The sequence below is a fragment of the Pelobates fuscus genome, chromosome 1 (genome assembly GCF_036172605.1).
Source record: "Pelobates fuscus isolate aPelFus1 chromosome 1, aPelFus1.pri, whole genome shotgun sequence".
Classification (NCBI taxonomy): domain Eukaryota; kingdom Metazoa; phylum Chordata; class Amphibia; order Anura; family Pelobatidae; genus Pelobates; species Pelobates fuscus.
In genome coordinates, this window is record NC_086317.1 from 265001545 (window position 1) to 265020575 (window position 19031).

At 40.9% G+C, this 19031-nt stretch overlaps 1 protein-coding gene across 1 annotated transcript in view; it reads right to left on the minus strand.

Moving 5' to 3' along the window:
- Nucleotides 1-19031, minus strand: part of LOC134612674 (multidrug and toxin extrusion protein 2-like) — a 61584-nt gene that overhangs the window by 20729 nt on the left and 21824 nt on the right. The window contains exons 3-5 of the mRNA XM_063457097.1: nt 18907-18975; nt 17072-17220; nt 10582-10624 (exon numbers count right to left, since the gene is read on the minus strand). Coding sequence (XP_063313167.1) covers nt 10582-10624; nt 17072-17220; nt 18907-18975 — 261 coding nt within the window. The remainder of the gene's footprint in view (nt 1-10581; nt 10625-17071; nt 17221-18906; nt 18976-19031) is intronic.

Sequence of the window (19031 nt, forward strand, 5' to 3'; positions counted from 1 at the left end):
GCCCTGCCCGTGAGCTAAGAACTAGGTATTGAAGCTCTTTTATACACAATGCTTAATTAGACAGCCCGTGAGCTTACAATCTAAAGGATATAACAGGAATTTCAGACAAGGGGTAGCAGGGGGAATTATGAAGTGATGGCCTGAGGAAATTAACAGAGTTGAAGCTAAAGGCAAAATGTAAAGGGAATAAAGGTGTCATTGATCTCAGACAGCTGTGGGAACATATATGCTCTTAAGTTATTTTCAATAGCAAGTAAATAGACAACCAACATAGTAAGAAAAATCAGGAACTTAAACAGAGAAGCCAGACTACCATGTAGCATTGCTCATAGAAATGCAATGCTTTCCTATGGGATTTTCACTGATGCTGAATGTCCTCAAGCAAAGCGTGAGGACGTCCAGTGTTGTTTCACGGAATCAAACTCGAAACGAGTTGCTTTCTGGGAGACAGCCACAAGAGGCAGTCTTAGTACTGCAATGTAAAAATTGCAGTTTCTCTAAAACTGCAATGTTTTACATTGCAGGACAAAGGGGGACAGGGACACTGCACCCAGACCACTTAAATGAGATAAGGTTGTCTGGGTGCCAATAGTGTCCATTCAATTCATTACTTTGTTTATGCAGCCCTTGCCACACATTTCCTGTCTGTGGCTCACACAGTCATCCTACACTCTTCCTGACCAAGAGCCTAAATTATTATGCTCCCATTATTACACAGCGTGTTTAATTCGGAATTCCTTATCTTCTGGTCTGTTAATTGCCTGCTAGAGCCCACAGTAGACTCCTGTGTGTGATTAAGGTTCTATTAACAGAGCAGGAGATAAGAGCTTCTAAAGTAAACATACTGTGTTGTACGATCTGATTAAAATAAAAACAAAATTCTACATGGCTGCTGTGTGAGTAACAGCCAGGAAAGACATTGCTCAGCTGCATACACAGAATAAAAAGTGATCTACCTCTTAAATGGCAGATAAATGGCAGGAAGACTGGAGGAGCATTGTCTGTACATCAAAACCAATTCATTAAAGTAAAGTTGTTTTGTTGCTGAGTATCACTTAAACAAAATTACCCAGACTTACTAGCGAGTCAGCTATTCGCCTGCCTGATAACTATATTAAAACAGCTTCACTACTAAACTAAATCAGAGAATGATTTCACCCAAAATTGAAAATACCATAATAATGAACAATAGACAACAAAGATGAGACACATAGCTAGTATGGTTTGGGCAAGAGGCACATGTAAAAATATCTTGTCTTGCCTCAGTTTGGTAATACATAAACAACATCAGCACTTCTCAAGACTCCAAATACAGCCAAACCTAGGATTAAAATGTTGCTTATCTACGGTGGCATTATAAGAACAAAATCTTAGAAGACTTCAGGTGGGAATCAGACTCTGTTGAGTTTATTTATTTTCAAACAAGCACTATAAGCACCAAAACCACTACAGCTCAATGCAGTGGATACGCTTCTGTGGATGCCATTCCTATTTTTTGTCTACGCTTCCTTGCACCCATACACCTTCTCTTCTTTAGCTGCACTGACAATGGCAATACTAAGCTGAAAATGCTGGGTAGGAGGTTAACATAGCATTGGATTGCATTAATGTTGATAATGCAGGAGTGTAAATCGGCAGTATGAAGGCAGCAAGAGAGGGCGCAGTCTCTGAGTGCCTGAGCAAGCTCTAGTTTTTGTCAAACCGCTCTCAAACAGTGTGATGGCAATTGGCACCCAAGACTGCTGCCTGAGCTGGGTTATGGTGCTTAATGTTTTGGCTGTGTGTCTTACCTACTTAATCTGATAGCAAGATGTTATGTCATTGACACTTTGTTGCTTCTGTGCTTCTGAAGTTTAAATATAAGAGTAACAAAGTCCAAAGACAAATGCCACAACTAGAACACACTAGAAATCTTTGTCAGATTAGTTTGGATATACCAGTATTAGTGTTGCTATCACGACATAGGATTGTGATTCATTCACAATATATAAATACTCTAAAACACAAAGGACTGAAATACACTTAAAACATAAGTGACAATGTGCAGTGTGTAAATCCACCTCAAACTATAGGAAAGAGAAACATTTACTTAACCCCTTAAGGACACATGACGTGTGACATGTCATGATTCTCTTTTATTCTAGAAGTTTGGTCCTTAAGGGGTTAAAGGATTAATCCAAGCACCATGACCACTTCACTGATTTGAAGTGATCATGGTGCGTAGAGACTGTACATGCAGAGTTACACTTTGAATGCTGCAAATGCAGAGATTAATACTTCCTGGAGGATACGTCCAGCAGTGTCACTAGTCTGCCCAAAACAAAGTCTGGGCTGGCTAATGTCTGTTCTGTACAAAATTGCCATCTTACAGCCAATGGTGGCACCCCATTGTGCTACTCCTGTACTCCCCTCAGTCAGTAGGATCAGACTGCTGGAGAATTTGGCACGGTGTTACTTTTTTTTTTTTGTTGTTGTTACGTTGGGGGTAGCGCTCCAGCACAGAAATAGTAATTCCAACCAAAACTAGTGTTTTATAAAAACACAGATTGTTACTTGGAGTAACCCTTTAAGTTTGTGTGCTTGATTATTTTTCAGCGAGACAAAAAGTGCAGTATAAAAAAAAAAAAAAAAATGCATTGTCAAAACAGAAATTCTTCTGTGAAACACATTTACCCAATTGAAGAAGCTCCTTAGGCATGTAAAATGCTTTTCAGAGTGGACTTTTGATTTTATGAAGGATGCAGTAGGATTTTATATTTGTATTTTTATGTTATTTTGACCCAATGAGGATCTTTTAAATTAGAATAAAAATTGTTTTCGTGATCAAACATGGCAGCATTTACTCATGGGTTAGCTCCCCTTAGAGCAGAAATTAGGGATCGACCGATTATCAGTTTATACCGATATTATCGGCCGATATTCGGTATTTTCGGCAATATCGGTATCGGCCAATATAGATACCGATATTGCCAATAATACATACTATGACCGCCGGGCTCATTACAAGCCCGGCGGTTCTGGTGGGTGAGGGAGGAGAGGAGCTGCTGGGAGGTAAGTAACAGCTTTCTGCCGGCCCCCTCACTGCTCAGCCAATGCCACTGGACCACCAGGGAATGCTATATCCCCCATCCCTGGCCAGGTAACAAGCAGGGAGGGGGGACTAAAAATAAATAAATATAAAACATAAAAATATTAAAAATAGGGGGGCGGGGCCTGACCGCCGAGCTGTAAAGAAGTGACTTACATGAGCTCCTCATAGCATTTGGCAAAAAAGCGATTTTTAGCCTAAATAAATCGGAGACAAACCCTGCTACAACCTTCCCTGCCTCGGAACCGAACAGCAAGGAACCACCAAGGGCAGAAGCTTGACCGAAACCGACGAGCGGCACACACCGAGCCATGCGGCCCTCTGACCACCGGGCGGGAGGGACGGCCGACCTCCCAGCTCTGAGAGGCACAGGGACATACATGGTGGAGCAGGCAACCCGTTACCCCCCCCTTTGGACCGGCGGGGGTGATCCCGGTCCAGCCCTGGGAGAACTCTCCGACCCACAGCATAGGGGGGACGGAGGGGCTACACTTATGGGCACATCTACTGACTCAGCCAACATGGCGGATGCCACGAGGCAACCTGACAATGCAGCAGTAATGGCAGACATCGAGATCAGACTGGACAGAGCCTTTGCAACATTCTGGCGCAACCTGGAGGAGAAAATGCAGCTCTCTGCCCAACAGCAAGTAAACGAACGCTCTCCCCCACCGCCGCTGCTAACCAAACGACGGATGCATGCAGTCCCAACACGGATGAAGGGCCCAAAATGGCGGTATGTCCCCATCGCACTGGCGGAGAACAGCCACTTAACGCAGCCTGGGAACGCTGTAACACTAAGAGCCACCGCGATGACCCACTGCACCGGTGCAGGGACGAAACAGATACTCACCCCTCCAGGTACTACCGCTCCAATGCCCACAGCTATGCCAGCTTCCCACCACTCTCCTGGGCCGGGGTCCCTCCTGGAACACACACCAGGTAGCCGTCCATACACCCTAGGGGGCACCGGAGTAATAGGACCCCTGGGGGCAAGAGGTCTTACCACGGGCAGTAGACGGGCCAATGTACACAGGGCACTGGCCCCCTTTCAAGCCCGGAGCCATGATCGTGGGAGACAGCGGCTGGGAGGCCTACTACGAGTCCTTTCACATACAAGGCGGATGCCAAGAAAGCACCAAGGAGCTGGTCACCTGAGGCGCCGGGGAAAGACCACAGCGGAAACCCGGAATAAGGTCCAAGATACAGGGGCGGCGACCCCAAAAGTGCTCAGAGACAGCAACTCCCAACAACCACAGTACAGGTCGCAATATGGTGCATACACCCAAGCAGCACTCCGAAATGGCAACACGCCACCAGCGAGGACACGAATGTGGAGAGCCCTGAAATCCCCTCCCAAGCTGGGAATCGGCTGAGAACGCACTAAGATCCCAGATGCTGCGGGGCAAACTGAACTCTCTGACCTAAGACTCACCCGCACTCGCATTGCTGGACTTCTGTCCCCAACCACTCCTAGGAGAACCAGCCGATTAAGTCTGTTCTCTACGTTATAACTCTTGACAATCTTAATGGTCTAACATGTAATCAACCAAATATTAGTTTAATAATACCTACTATACTGTACTTAGCATGTAACCGAACGGAAATTACACAAGTAACGACAGTCATGTATTGTCTAGCATAGTACTCGTTACTTACTTAATACCTAAGCAAGCCTATTAATGTTATGCCTATTTTCCCTGACATACCCATGTAATATCTCGACTTTACGCTTAATAGAAACTAAAATGTGAATGCTCTAGACAAATCGCATACTAACTATAAAATTGTGCAAGTTCTAACATACCCTTACTGTTATAATTGTGTGAAAAAGCATGTGGATTGCCGTCGGGGTACCCCATGTGAGTTGTTCCCGCAAATGCACTACAAGAATAAAGAATTATAATAAAGTAAAAATATTAAAAATAAAATAAAAAGTGCCCCCCCCCCGCCCATTTTACACAAATTACATCCCTTCACAAACACACACACACACACTGCATTCATTATATACACACACTACACAAACAAACACACACACACACACACACACTCTGCATTATATACACACACACTACACACACACACTGCATTATGTACACACTACACACACACACACACTCTGCATTATATACACACACTACACACACTGCATTATGTACATACTACACAAACACACACACTCTGCATTCATTATATACACATACACTACACACACTCTGCATTATATACACACACTACACAAACACACACACTCTGCATTCATTATATACACATACACTACACATACTCTGCATTATATACACACACTACACAAACACACACTCTGCATTCATTATATACACACACTATACAAACACACACACTCTGCATTCATTATATACACACACACTACACAAACACACACTCTGCATTCATTATATACACACACACTGTAGCGGAGAGCTGATTTCTCACAGCTAAACTCCACCAATATATCCAGAGGATGCAGGAACAAGTAATAAATCCAAGAGAATATCCAGCACAATCAGCAATACAGTCCCATAGTATCCCATCACCTTTCCCAATCACTGGACGACACACAGTATCAGGAGTAGAAATGACTGTACTGGCACATACAGCCTCTTTTATTCCCAATCCACAAACATAGTACTGCCCACAGGGTTTTACAGAGCAACCAATCAATATGTACAATACACACAGACACTCCCACACAAAATCCTCCCCTCTGCCTGAGATATAATTACTGAACACAATGGGTAATATAATTATCACAGACAGAGAAATACAGTCTTATAAAACATATCACAGGGACCCCAAAACATGCAATAACCCCAATAACCCCATATATATCCTCAGAACCGGGGGATCTGGGTGAACCACATATCCAAAATTCACCCAGATCCGTTCAGTAGTTTGGAAGATACAGCTTAATGCAGATTCCGCAGAACATATACAGAATTATATAAAAAATAATGTGTCCCCTGTTGTATAGTTTAAAACTACTACACAATGTCTTTGTGCACCAAATACCGGCGAGATGGCACCGTGTAGAAAAGTCACAACAGTGTCTGTGAGTTAAAATGGCCGCCATCCATTATTCTAACCATGTGCTTCATCCATTGTTCTCACCATGTGCCTCTGATACATGAAATGGTGGCCACCCAGTAACTCCACAGTATGTCCCCAGATGGTTCTTAAAGGGCCAGTAGTGCCATTCAACATTAAATGAATCCCAGCCATTGTACTTAAAGGGTCCCATCTTTCTGAGACCATAATCACTGGGCAGGAGGTGAGCCATCAGCCCCCTCCAGGAAACTGGAGCGTACTCTGTTATAGGACCCAGTCCGCTACACACACACTCTGCATTCATTATATACACACACACTATACAAACACACACACACACACACACACACACTCTGCATTATATACACACACACTACACACACACACTGCATTATGTACACACTACACACACACACACACTCTGCATTATATACACACACTACACACACTGCATTATGTACATACTACACAAACACACACACTCTGCATTCATTATATACACATACACTACACACACTCTGCATTATATACACACACTACACAAACACACACACTCTGCATTCATTATATACACATACACTACACATACTCTGCATTATATACACACACTACACAAACACACACTCTGCATTCATTATATACACACACTATACAAACACACACACTCTGCATTCATTATATACACACACACTACACAAACACACACTCTGCATTCATTATATACACACACACTGTAGCGGAGAGCTGATTTCTCACAGCTAAACTCCACCAATATATCCAGAGGATGCAGGAACAAGTAATAAATCCAAGAGAATATCCAGCACAATCAGCAATACAGTCCCATAGTATCCCATCACCTTTCCCAATCACTGGACGACACACAGTATCAGGAGTAGAAATGACTGTACTGGCACATACAGCCTCTTTTATTCCCAATCCACAAACATAGTACTGCCCACAGGGTTTTACAGAGCAACCAATCAATATGTACAATACACACAGACACTCCCACACAAAATCCTCCCCTCTGCCTGAGATATAATTACTGAACACAATGGGTAATATAATTATCACAGACAGAGAAATACAGTCTTATAAAACATATCACAGGGACCCCAAAACATGCAATAACCCCAATAACCCCATATATATCCTCAGAACCGGGGGATCTGGGTGAACCACATATCCAAAATTCACCCAGATCCGTTCAGTAGTTTGGAAGATACAGCTTAATGCAGATTCCGCAGAACATATACAGAATTATATAAAAAATAATGTGTCCCCTGTTGTATAGTTTAAAACTACTACACAATGTCTTTGTGCACCAAATACCGGCGAGATGGCACCGTGTAGAAAAGTCACAACAGTGTCTGTGAGTTAAAATGGCCGCCATCCATTATTCTAACCATGTGCTTCATCCATTGTTCTCACCATGTGCCTCTGATACATGAAATGGTGGCCACCCAGTAACTCCACAGTATGTCCCCAGATGGTTCTTAAAGGGCCAGTAGTGCCATTCAACATTAAATGAATCCCAGCCATTGTACTTAAAGGGTCCCATCTTTCTGAGACCATAATCACTGGGCAGGAGGTGAGCCATCAGCCCCCTCCAGGAAACTGGAGCGTACTCTGTTATAGGACCCAGTCCGCTACACACACACTCTGCATTCATTATATACACACACACTATACAAACACACACTCTGCATTCATTATATACACACACACTATACAAACACACACTCTGCATTCATTATATACACACACACTACACAAACACACTGCATTCACTACACACACACACTGCATTCACTTTACGCACGCTATATACACACTGCATTCACTATACACACACTACACACACTATACACACTACACAAACACACTCTGCATTCACTATACACACACTACACACTACATTCACTATACACACACTACACAAACACACACTCTGCCTTCACTATACACACTACACAAACACTCACTGCATTCACTATACACACTACACACACACACACTTCATCCACTACACACACACACACACAGCTCCCCTGTCTAAACACACTGCATCCACTACATGTGGCATGTATATTTTGTGCATTTGCCTTTAGAAATAGTTTATTTTTTCAAAATGGTAAATGTACAGAATATTGTCAAGTTATCGGCTATCAGCCTGAAAGTTCACAGATTATCGGTATCGGCTCTAAAAAAACAGTATAGGCCGATCCCTAGCAGAAATGACAGAAAATAGAACTTGAAATTGGTATAAATAGATCCACCATGACATGACATGTGCCATTTAAGAGCTCAACTTCATTTTTTTGTTAATTTGTGTTGATCTAGGAGTAGAAACACTTAAAGGAACACTATAGTTACCTAAACAACTTTAGCTTAATGAAGCAGTTTTACTTTTTAGATCATGCATCTCAGGTTTTACTGCTCATTTCACTGCCATTTAGGAGTTAAATCACTTTGTTTCTGTTTATGCAGCCTTTGCCACACCTCCCTTGGCTATGATTGACACAGCATGCATGAAAAACAATCTGATTTCACTTTCAATCAGATGTAATTTACCTTAAACAATTGTATCTCTTGCTATGTAAATTGAACTTTAATCACATAAAGGAGGCTCTTGCAGGGTCTAGCAAGCTATTAACATAGCAGGGGATAAGAAAATCTAAATTAAACAGAACATGCAATAAAGAAAGGATAAACTTTAGATGACTCTTTACAGGAAGTGTTTAGGAAGGCTGTGCAAGTCACATGTAGTGAGGTGTGACTAGGGTTCATAAACAAAGTGATTTAACTCGTAAATGGCAGAGAATTGAGCAGTGAGACTGCAGGGGCATGATCTATACACCAAAACTGTTTCATTAAGCTAAAATTGTTTTTGTGACTATAGTGTCCCTTTAAGGGCTTATTTTCAATCTTGTTGCTACTTCCTAAAGTGCCTGTTGCTACTATTAGCAAGTGGCTGCTTGCCGACTACAAAATTTTACTATTAGAGACATGGAGTTACTGGCTGACTCATCTCAAAGCTATCCAATACTTTACAACTGATTTGAAACTCTGCCACAACTAATAGGTGCCATTAACCCTCAGAACTTAAATGAACACCATAGTGTCAGGAATACAAACATGTATTACTGACATGAAGAAAACTACTGAATGAGGTTAGGGTTTCACCTGCAAGGGTGGAAAGCCCGTACCCCACTGAAATTACTTCCAATTAAAATATCATTATTGGTAATCATTTTATTAATAATGTCAACACACAAAAATGAAACACGTACAAACAGGAAAATGTGCTACCTAAAGTGAAATAACCGAAGAGTTTGGTAAAGTTTTTAAAAAGTAATGGGATTTAAAGAGGATCTCAGTAAAGGTATTAAATATATCCAAGTTGTATCAAGTATTCCTCTTAGAGTAAATGTAGTTGGTGTAGGTTTCTGAACTTCTCAAAATTAGACAATGTATCTAACAGCCATTTGTCTCCATATATAAAATGGGGATACACATGTCTAGAAAGACAATGTAGAGTTTAAACAATTAGAAATGTCATTGAATAATTAGACCTATTAGAAAAAAGCAGAGGTCTTATATACAAGACATACACTATTAAACCAGTCACTAAAGGATATTAGTATTATATAGAGTTAGTAGTTTTGAGGAGTTAGAAATTGCACTAAATGCATCTCTTCATTTAATCAGTGTTGGATCCAAAGAATTAGACATTAGACACCTGAATGTAAATCCCCCCTCACCTCCTAGTAGAAAAATACCAGCTTTTCTAGATTCTGTCAGAGGGAGAGTAGGTTAGTAAAGGAGGTAGAGAATATCCAAAAGCACAACTCACAGATAAAAGAGAAGAGATTATCACTTCTAACTCATCTTGCTAAATGCTATTCCCTGTTAGAGAAAAACTAACTCTATCTAAGTACTGTCGAAGTGACCATAGACCACCAACTACATGACTGCCCATTCCCAGATATGAAAGTTAAAAACAAAAAGAGTGTGTTAGTTCTACTAGCGCTAATTTAGTGGTCGCTTACCTGTCAGTAAAGTAAAGGTGATTTACTCACCTTATTTCCAGCGCCACATGTGTCTCTTCGCAATTGGCCCAGCTAAACTTGACGATCTCAACCAATCCAATACTTTCCCATAGGAAAACATTGGGAGGCTATCGCGACTCCAAAAAAGCAGTGTTCACATTAAAAAGTCAGCAGGGACATACTATACACACCAGAGCAATTTTATTAAGCTGCAGTTTTTTTGGTGACTATAGCGTCCCTTTAATGCCTTGTGTAAAGAGGTTAACAATGAATTCCCCATAAACATGGGCTACGATATGAATTTATGTCCAAATCACGCTGATTTTAGATTAAAACATACATGAAAAGAAAATCTGCAAAAAAAAAACTTACGGGAAGGGCTGGGATAAAAATCATCACATACAGCTGTGTTAACCTGCAAGAGAATAAAATTGTTGCACATGGTTAAGCATTACTTTGTTAAACCAAGATTCTGTGTTTCATTAATAAAATATTTTTGTAACATGCAAAGCTGAAAGCAAAAGACAGGCATAAAGTTTAGGCATGCCTAATGATGTAAAAGACAGATTAATTAACATCTGTGACGCATTATTCTAGAATTTTAGAAATAATTAACTTCAATGACTTTTCGTAGTTATTTCAGTATATTATCTGTTCCAAAACGTCTCAATAAATTAGAAATTAAAAGGCAATAAAATAATATGCATGTGAATGTTTTTCCCAGCCTTGGGGATTAGATATTAGGGTTGTAAATAAATAATATGAAATAATAAGTCAGCAGCCTAATATGGCATGCAAAACTTGGCCCACATTAATACTATTTGTATAAACACAAACACTAGGCAAAAGCTGATTTAACAGTCCTCATGTGGCAAATATTAGTTGCATTTCACTATTTCTGTGCCACAAATTTACTGTTATATTACCGTTCATACTGTCCATAAGGGACAGTAGCTATTTTGGACTCACATCCTTCTTTTCCTGGATGCCTATAGTGTCCCTTTAGGTATGACAGTGCTTAATTAGGAACAGTTATCTGGCTCTTTCATTACCCCAGTCCACAACTGACTGCATACTGAAAGCCTGTCTTGTCAAAATGTTTTATTTCTAAACTTTCTTGAAGGTATTTGCTGCCTTTCATCTATACTCATAGGGGGGCACAAATTCTGAGTAAGGACTAAAAGTATGAACTAAAGAATAGAGAGAAGAAACAAAAGGGTGAACCATTTAGTAGGTGAACCCTTCTGAAATACGAGTAACCCAGATAAAACGTAACTTTTAATTAATATAGTGTAAAACATTGATATAATAAAAAATAAGAATAAGCAGAGTAAATATAACTTATGCTTAGATGGGAGTAAATAAAAGTAATAAAGAAATATAGCCCTATTGTTTGGATAACATAAAAAGATAACAGAAAAAAAGAAATAATAAGAATTCCATAATATCACTCTGTGAGTCAGTGGTAGTTAGAAGAGGAAATACTGCAAAGAGTAGATACAGAATAACAGCAAATGTAACTGCTAGCAAAAGTAACAAATGTTGGTAGTCTAATAAATAGAGAGGAGGGAAAAAGATAAATGCGGTTTGAATACTAGCAGAACGGCAAGCACTGCAGAAGATTGTATATATAGGCAGGAGAGAAAGCTAAAAGTGGAGAGACTAGCTTCCCTACTCTACTGTGCCCTCGAGGGCACCCCTTACAAAATACTAGTAACCACCTCCCCTCCTCTAAGTAGAGTAAATGTAGTATATTTAGAAATCACAGAACGAAAACTGGAATAAAGAATAGAAGAAGAAAAAAAAAAAAGGTGCAAATGAAATAAATAAATAAATATAAAATAAAATAATAAATCTTGGATGGGTGGTATAATCTGAATATATTAAAGCATGTCTTCCCTCATCATAGAAGCCACGCCATACAAATAACGTCCCAACGCGCATTTCACCGTTAAGGCTGTTCTAGGGGAGTCGGTTGTTATAATGCATCTCTGTCGCCATATGCGTCCGAAGTCATGGGTCACGCAGAAAGTGTACCTAGAGTCAGTATATGTGCTGGTTGGTTTGTCCTGGAATAGTTTACATGCCCAGTTAGCCTGCTTGGAAGGGATCTTATGTCAAAATTACAGATGTCATTGTCTATTAGTAAAACAGGCCCAGCCTTTCTTCTCACCAGGCTATTGTCTACTCACTTACCTGTAGTAGAAATGAGATATGATTGCACACAGACTATTACTTTGGACACCAGACCCAGATCTGACTTACAAGACATCTCTGGACCAAGGAGATGTAGTAGTTGTAGACGGCTCATGCACTAGACCCTCAGACGGGGTATATCTGACAGGATATGCAGTCGTCCAATTACCGGATTTAATATTGAAAGGCCATACACTGCCCGTTTCCTCTGCATAAGCTTTAACTGAGGCATGTAAACTATTCCAAGACAAACCACTCACCATATATACTAACTCTAGGTACGCTTTCGGCATGATCCACGGATGGATAAGGTGACAGAGAGGCTTTATAACAGCTGGTGGAAAGGGCATTTCATTTGATGAATTAGTGGCCCAATTGTTGGATGCAATTCTTCTGCCATCAGAAATCGTCATTGTCAAATGTCAGGCACACACACATGGTAACGATCCAATATCATTGGGAAATGTTTTAGCAGACAGAACTGCCGGATTCATAGTTAGGGAGGGCTCAGAATGCCTAGACCCTTCCTTTCCCCAAGACCCAGAGACCCCACAAGTGATGGTAATTATTCCCTCATTTGCGGGAATTGCCAACTTGCAGACACTACAGAAACACGCCGATCCCAGAGACACTTTGTTCTGGGAAGGAAATGGTCTGACCAGAGGCCCTCATGGCCTATGATCTGACAAGGAGGGTAGGGTAGGGCTCCCAAAGGCAACTCCACACCTGTTCATATTACACTTTTATGGATTTGGACATAAGGGTAAGGAAATGACAAACCAGGAGTTAAAGACAATATTTGTTTTCAGGGACCTAAAAGAAATGGTTGAGTCTCAAATAAGTAGATGTTTAACAAGTACAATGAATAATTCAAATGGTCTGCTGAGGCGAACACATGAACACCTTCCCCCACCTGAGGGCCTAATGCAACAACTACAAATTGATTTCACACACATGCCAAGGGCAAAAAGCGGTTATCAGTACCTACTGGTCACAGTTGATCAGTTCAGTAAATGGCCCGAACCCTTTCCCTGCAGAAAGGAAGACACAAAACAGATAGCACAAATAATATGTAAGGATATCATTTGTAGATATGGCTGCCCTCTGCAAATGAATAGCGACAAAGGAATTCCGTTTACAAGCAAGCTCACTCAACACATAAGCAGATTGCTTTGTGTTGATTGAAAATTCCATGTCCCCTGCCATCTGCAGTCTTCAGGGCAGGTAGAAAGAACAAACAGAACTATAAAAGACAAGTTAAGAAAAGAGAACTGGCCCAATCATCTCCCTGCAGTCTTAGCTGATTGTCCCCTTTTGAGATATTGATGGATAGACCATTCCATACGCCCTGGGCTAACAAAGGGTACAACAGAGGAGGTTGAGGTAGCAAGACTTGAATATGTTGGCAATCTAATCAACAAGTTGAATGGCATCTATGGTGATTTATCGCAGTCTCTCCCTCTCCCAGTTACAGAACCCACACATCCTTTTAAACCAGGAGACAGAGATTTGATAAAGAAAATCAAGAGGCAGAAAACCATTGAATCACCATTTAAGCCTCCATTCAATGTGATATCTGTTACATGGACGGCTGTCATAACAGACCAAGAACCAGCATGTATACACCGCAGCAGAGTAAAATTAGCCCCTGGCCTTTCGGACAAAGAGTCGAATACAGAGAAAGAGATGGAGTGAAGCTAATTTGAGTAAAAAGCAGGAATCCTGAATACAAGCCAGACCGGAGATTCCTCCTTGGCATGCCAAGTTTAGTAATAGGAATATTGATATGCATAATATGTTTTTTCTCTTTGTTTGTCTATCCACACCAGCCCTTGCTTGATAACAATTTTACCAGCCACAATAGACAGAAGCGAGAGTTGCAAGATTCTTCATGGGAAAAACATAATACATTTGTGAAAGCATGCAAGGGAGCGTATGTAATGAGTGGAAGAAATGATTCTTGCTGGATATGTGCATACAAACCCCAAAGCAATAAATATGGCGAAGCCTTCATAGGTATACTAGACCTACTGAGACAGGGACAACTTTGGTCATTTGATAGTGGGAAGGCACCTAGAAAGAAGAGGATAGTAAACTCACAAGAAAATGTACACTTAGATAACCAGCCTATGAGCAGTGCCATAATGCAAGTAAACCTTATGGGAGGGAAGGAAGCAGACCCTCCTGAAAATATAGTATTTTCCTTTATTTATAATGCCCCTGAGACATGGGGTAGACCGGAGGGCCTGAAAGGTTTTATGGCTATACATTCCTGGTACCCACCTCTAATTCTAGAAGAATGCAAGTCTGTAGCTATGGCCCTACACCATAATCTAACATCCAAGGCCGCTCGGTATCGCTGGTGGTATAATACCCTACTCCATAGTATGCTGTCTAACACTATGCACGTGCTTACAAAAAAAGATCTGAGATTCCAGGACACTGCCATATGTCCAAATAGTCATAACATAAATACAACTTGTCACGATTCGGGAACCTAACACGCTAACAGGTCACAGAAAGTAAAGGGTGCAATACCGGTCCTTAGAATGGCCGGGTTAAGCACACTAAGAATAGTCAGGAGACAAGCCAAGTAAAGGGAGCCAGATAACAGGAGAACGAGAAACAAGCCGAGGTCAAAGGAATGGAGAATACAGGAGAATCGGAATAACAAGCCAAATAATCAGTAACCAGAGAGACGCACGAGCAGACTGCAATACAGGTATCACAAGACCACAACAGGGCACTGAGAGACAGGAAAGGTAAGTATATAAATCCAATGGTTAATTCTGATTGGATAACTTCCAATCAGAATTAACAATCACACGTGGGAGATATTTACACCTCCCACTGTGATTATGGTACTGTGACTTTAATGCCGGGTCACGTGACCGACCCTGGCGTTCGTAAAAACGTGCGGGCTCCCAGCGTGCAGCGTTATACATGCTGCCGCTGGGAGGCAAGGAGGAGGACGCGAGCGGCGCCTGGTGCTGAGAGGACGCCGCTCGCCGACAGGTAGGGGAAGGGGAGACCGCAGCCGGCGGCGAAGGACTGAGGGTGAGTGCGGTGCCCTGACACACCTAAAGCTCTCAGCGCTCTTTACCTCCACAACATGCTCTCCCATTCTCCTCTTACCTAAAGGGTTGTATTGGTTATGTGGGAGATGGGCTACTAAGTTTATACCATGCAATCATAATGAACCCTGTGTCTTGGGATACATAGCACCTGATCTATACATGAAAGATAAACTCTCGAAGCCGAATAAACTAACATTAATGCGTAGGTGAAGACAAGGGACTTCCAACAAGATAAAAGCTGTAAAGGTATCTGAATCTGTAAGTTTTTGGTCAGTTATCTTGCCAAGCGCAGAAATATGGAAAATATGGCACTCGATCAATAACCTAGTTGACGCTATAGACCTTGAATTTAATCATACTAAAAAATATACTAAGCCTACTTGCTGCAGAACAAGAGCAGATACGCACAGTATTCTTACAAAACAGAATGGCCCTAGATTACTTATTGGCATCCGAAGAAAAGGTATGCCACAAGTTAGGTACATCATACTGTGTATACATTGACAATAACACAGGCCAAATCCATCTCGAGCTTCAAGTCTTGAGTGAAATACAAGACTATATTAGGAACACGCATGCAGAAATGACTGATTGGTTAAAGGAATTGGGGGTAGATATGACTGGTTTTGACTAATGCGTTTCACCTACACAGAAGTCTTCTGTATAGGTGAAACGCGTTGGTGTGTTACTTACTTTTTATTTATTTAATAAAATGAATCTGCATTGTACCCCTGGACCTTCATTGGACATCATTTATTGGAGAAGCTGTATCTCACATTCCCGGGAGGGGGACAAACCATCTATGCTGTAAAAGACTGAGCAATCCCTATTTGCTCATCCATTGTGAGTATATTTCTCTCTTTATTTTATTTGTTTTATTAATACAGAGAACGCTATTCCTGTTCTCTTATATCCTATATATATATATATATATATATATATATATATATATCACTGGAGCATCATCTGGAATACACCACGTGGATTATTGGCACATGAATCCGATACCAGAGGAAATCAAACGCTGATCTTGACCTCCAGAAAAGTGTGAGTGCAATATAACTTTTCTTTATATTCTGCCTCTGCTGTTATAGACATACTATACTATATTAGTATTCCTGTCCCATTTTGTTTTCTCCCATATATTGGCTCCATTGGACTCCACACAATGACTTTAATTGTTAAGCACTGCTTCCCTACATCTCCCGTTTTACTTGCATCAACAACCAGAAAGAAGAGACTCTGGTTTGGGAGAGTTTTAGCTGCTGTACACATAAGGAACAAGTGCCAGTAATCTCACTTCCTGCTATACCTATTCATAAGGATTGCAGGGTGCCCTATCTTACTATCCTGTAACTTTCTGCTCTCTGATGATATATTTCTTCAACAGAGACTTGCTCTGGATCATCCTCATGAAAGTGTTATCAATAGCTATTCATATAAAAAGTGCACCCATTTTTTGAAATCTTTAAATCTTTGTACTTTTTAAATAAAGATCTTGGAAAACCAAACAAACGAACAAAGAAACAAACAAACAAACAAACACACAGTACTTATAACATTGTTAACAGTATTAATGTTGTGTTAACCTGGCAACATCCGGATTCTGTCTGAAGAGAAGCAGGATGTGTTCTGTATTAATGAAAATTGCCCAGCAAGGGAAACAGAACAGTAATAGGATCAGAACCCCTCTTTGTAAGATTGTCCCAACGCGTTTCAGATTTTTACCGCCATATGTCTAGAAAGGTATTAAAAAGCAAACAAACATTAGACTGACAGTATATATCTACAGTCATGGGGGGAAAAAAGTACACACACTTTGAATTCTATAGTTTTATGAGGACATAACATAATTTGTTCTTTAGCAGGTCTTAAAATTAGGTGAATACAACAACCACAGTTTGCTGGTCTGGAGCATTCAGGTGTGTGTTAACACAATACCAAGGAGGAAAGACATTAGCAATGATCTTAGAAAATCAGCTGTTGCTGCCCATGAAACTGGGAAGGATTACCTCAACCTTAATTAAATGCTGTGGCAGTACCTTAAGAGATGTGCATAAATGAAACGTAAATGAATGTTGTAAAGAAGAGTATGTCAAAATTCCTCCACGATGTAAAAGACTGATAAAGTCATACAAAAAATGAAATACTTTACGTTATTGCTGCTAAAGGCGGTTCTACAAGCTATTAAATGAGATAGTGATAGCAGGACCTCGCTCCAACACTCACCTACCTCATGCTCCCACGCCGCATCTCTCAAGGAAGCCGCGTTGGAGCGTGACTCTCCAGACAGCGCGGTCGGCTTAATTACCCACGCTGACCGATTACATTCATACAAATGCCACCTCTGTTCGCTGCGAACACCACCTGCCTAACACTGCAATACAGAAGGCAGAACTTGTAAGGATGCCGATTACCGAACATGTCAAGACAACATGTCAAGACAACAAGACAACTGTTCGTGAGAATGCCGCCACTTCCACATGCAACCACACAGGAGGTAGAGCTTTGGGAGAATCAATGGGCGCATGTGCACCAAAACAGAGCCTTTTAAAGGTACAGGAGGTGGACACCAGGGAGGAACTACAATAGACAAGACCACCCACTCTCCCTATTTAACCCCTTAAGGACCAAAATTCTGGAATAAAAGGGAATCATGACATGTCACACATGTCATGTGTCCTTAAGGGGTTAAACCTCACACACCCTTGATTCCTCGCTGAGTTGTACTGTGCTCCTGATCGTGTAAAGACATTCAGTGACTGTCCTGTTGTATTCTGATTTTGAACCTTGCCTGTGTCATCGCTTCTAAACCTGTGCCACCTGTCCTGACCTTTGGCATCCCCAACTACTCTCTTCGTCTAATCCTTTTGTACTGCAAACTTGGTCCATTGTCTTCAGCGCTCCTCTGCATCTTGGGTTCCGTCTACTAAACAGTGAACCCGACAAGTGTACTTAGTTTGTCACACATGGCTTCTCCATTTTTGTTAAATCAAGACACGCTGTAATAAGTCATGTGTTGTTCCTCTGAGGTTATAGTTACCTAATGAACAGATGATTGCTCTTATGCCCTGATATGTAAAACCAAAGAATTCAAAGAGGTGTGCTTTCTTTTTCCCATGACTGTACATATATATACATACATACATTTGGCACTATGTGCACCTTGCATATTTATTTTTTATTTCATTGTAATATTTGGTGACTGTTGTGAGGACACTAGGGAGAGGAGTGGCATGTACACCTCCAGAAAGATTATTATTTACCTTATTTTCCTTTTTGTCATCCCTGAAGAGCCTAACAAACATTTTATATTTATAGCATTAGGGATGCACATGTGTATTCCAAACGCTAAGATGTTCAGGAATTACAGACAATAGACATTTTCCCTTACTATAGATCTCACTGTAAGTTTTAACCATACCTGAGATATGAGTGTGTCACAAGCAGAGGATAAGCCCGCACCTATAGATATTCCAGTAACATTTATGACCTGCAAAGAAAAGGAAGATAAAAGAAGGTTACACAGCATTCCAAAGTATTTTCTAG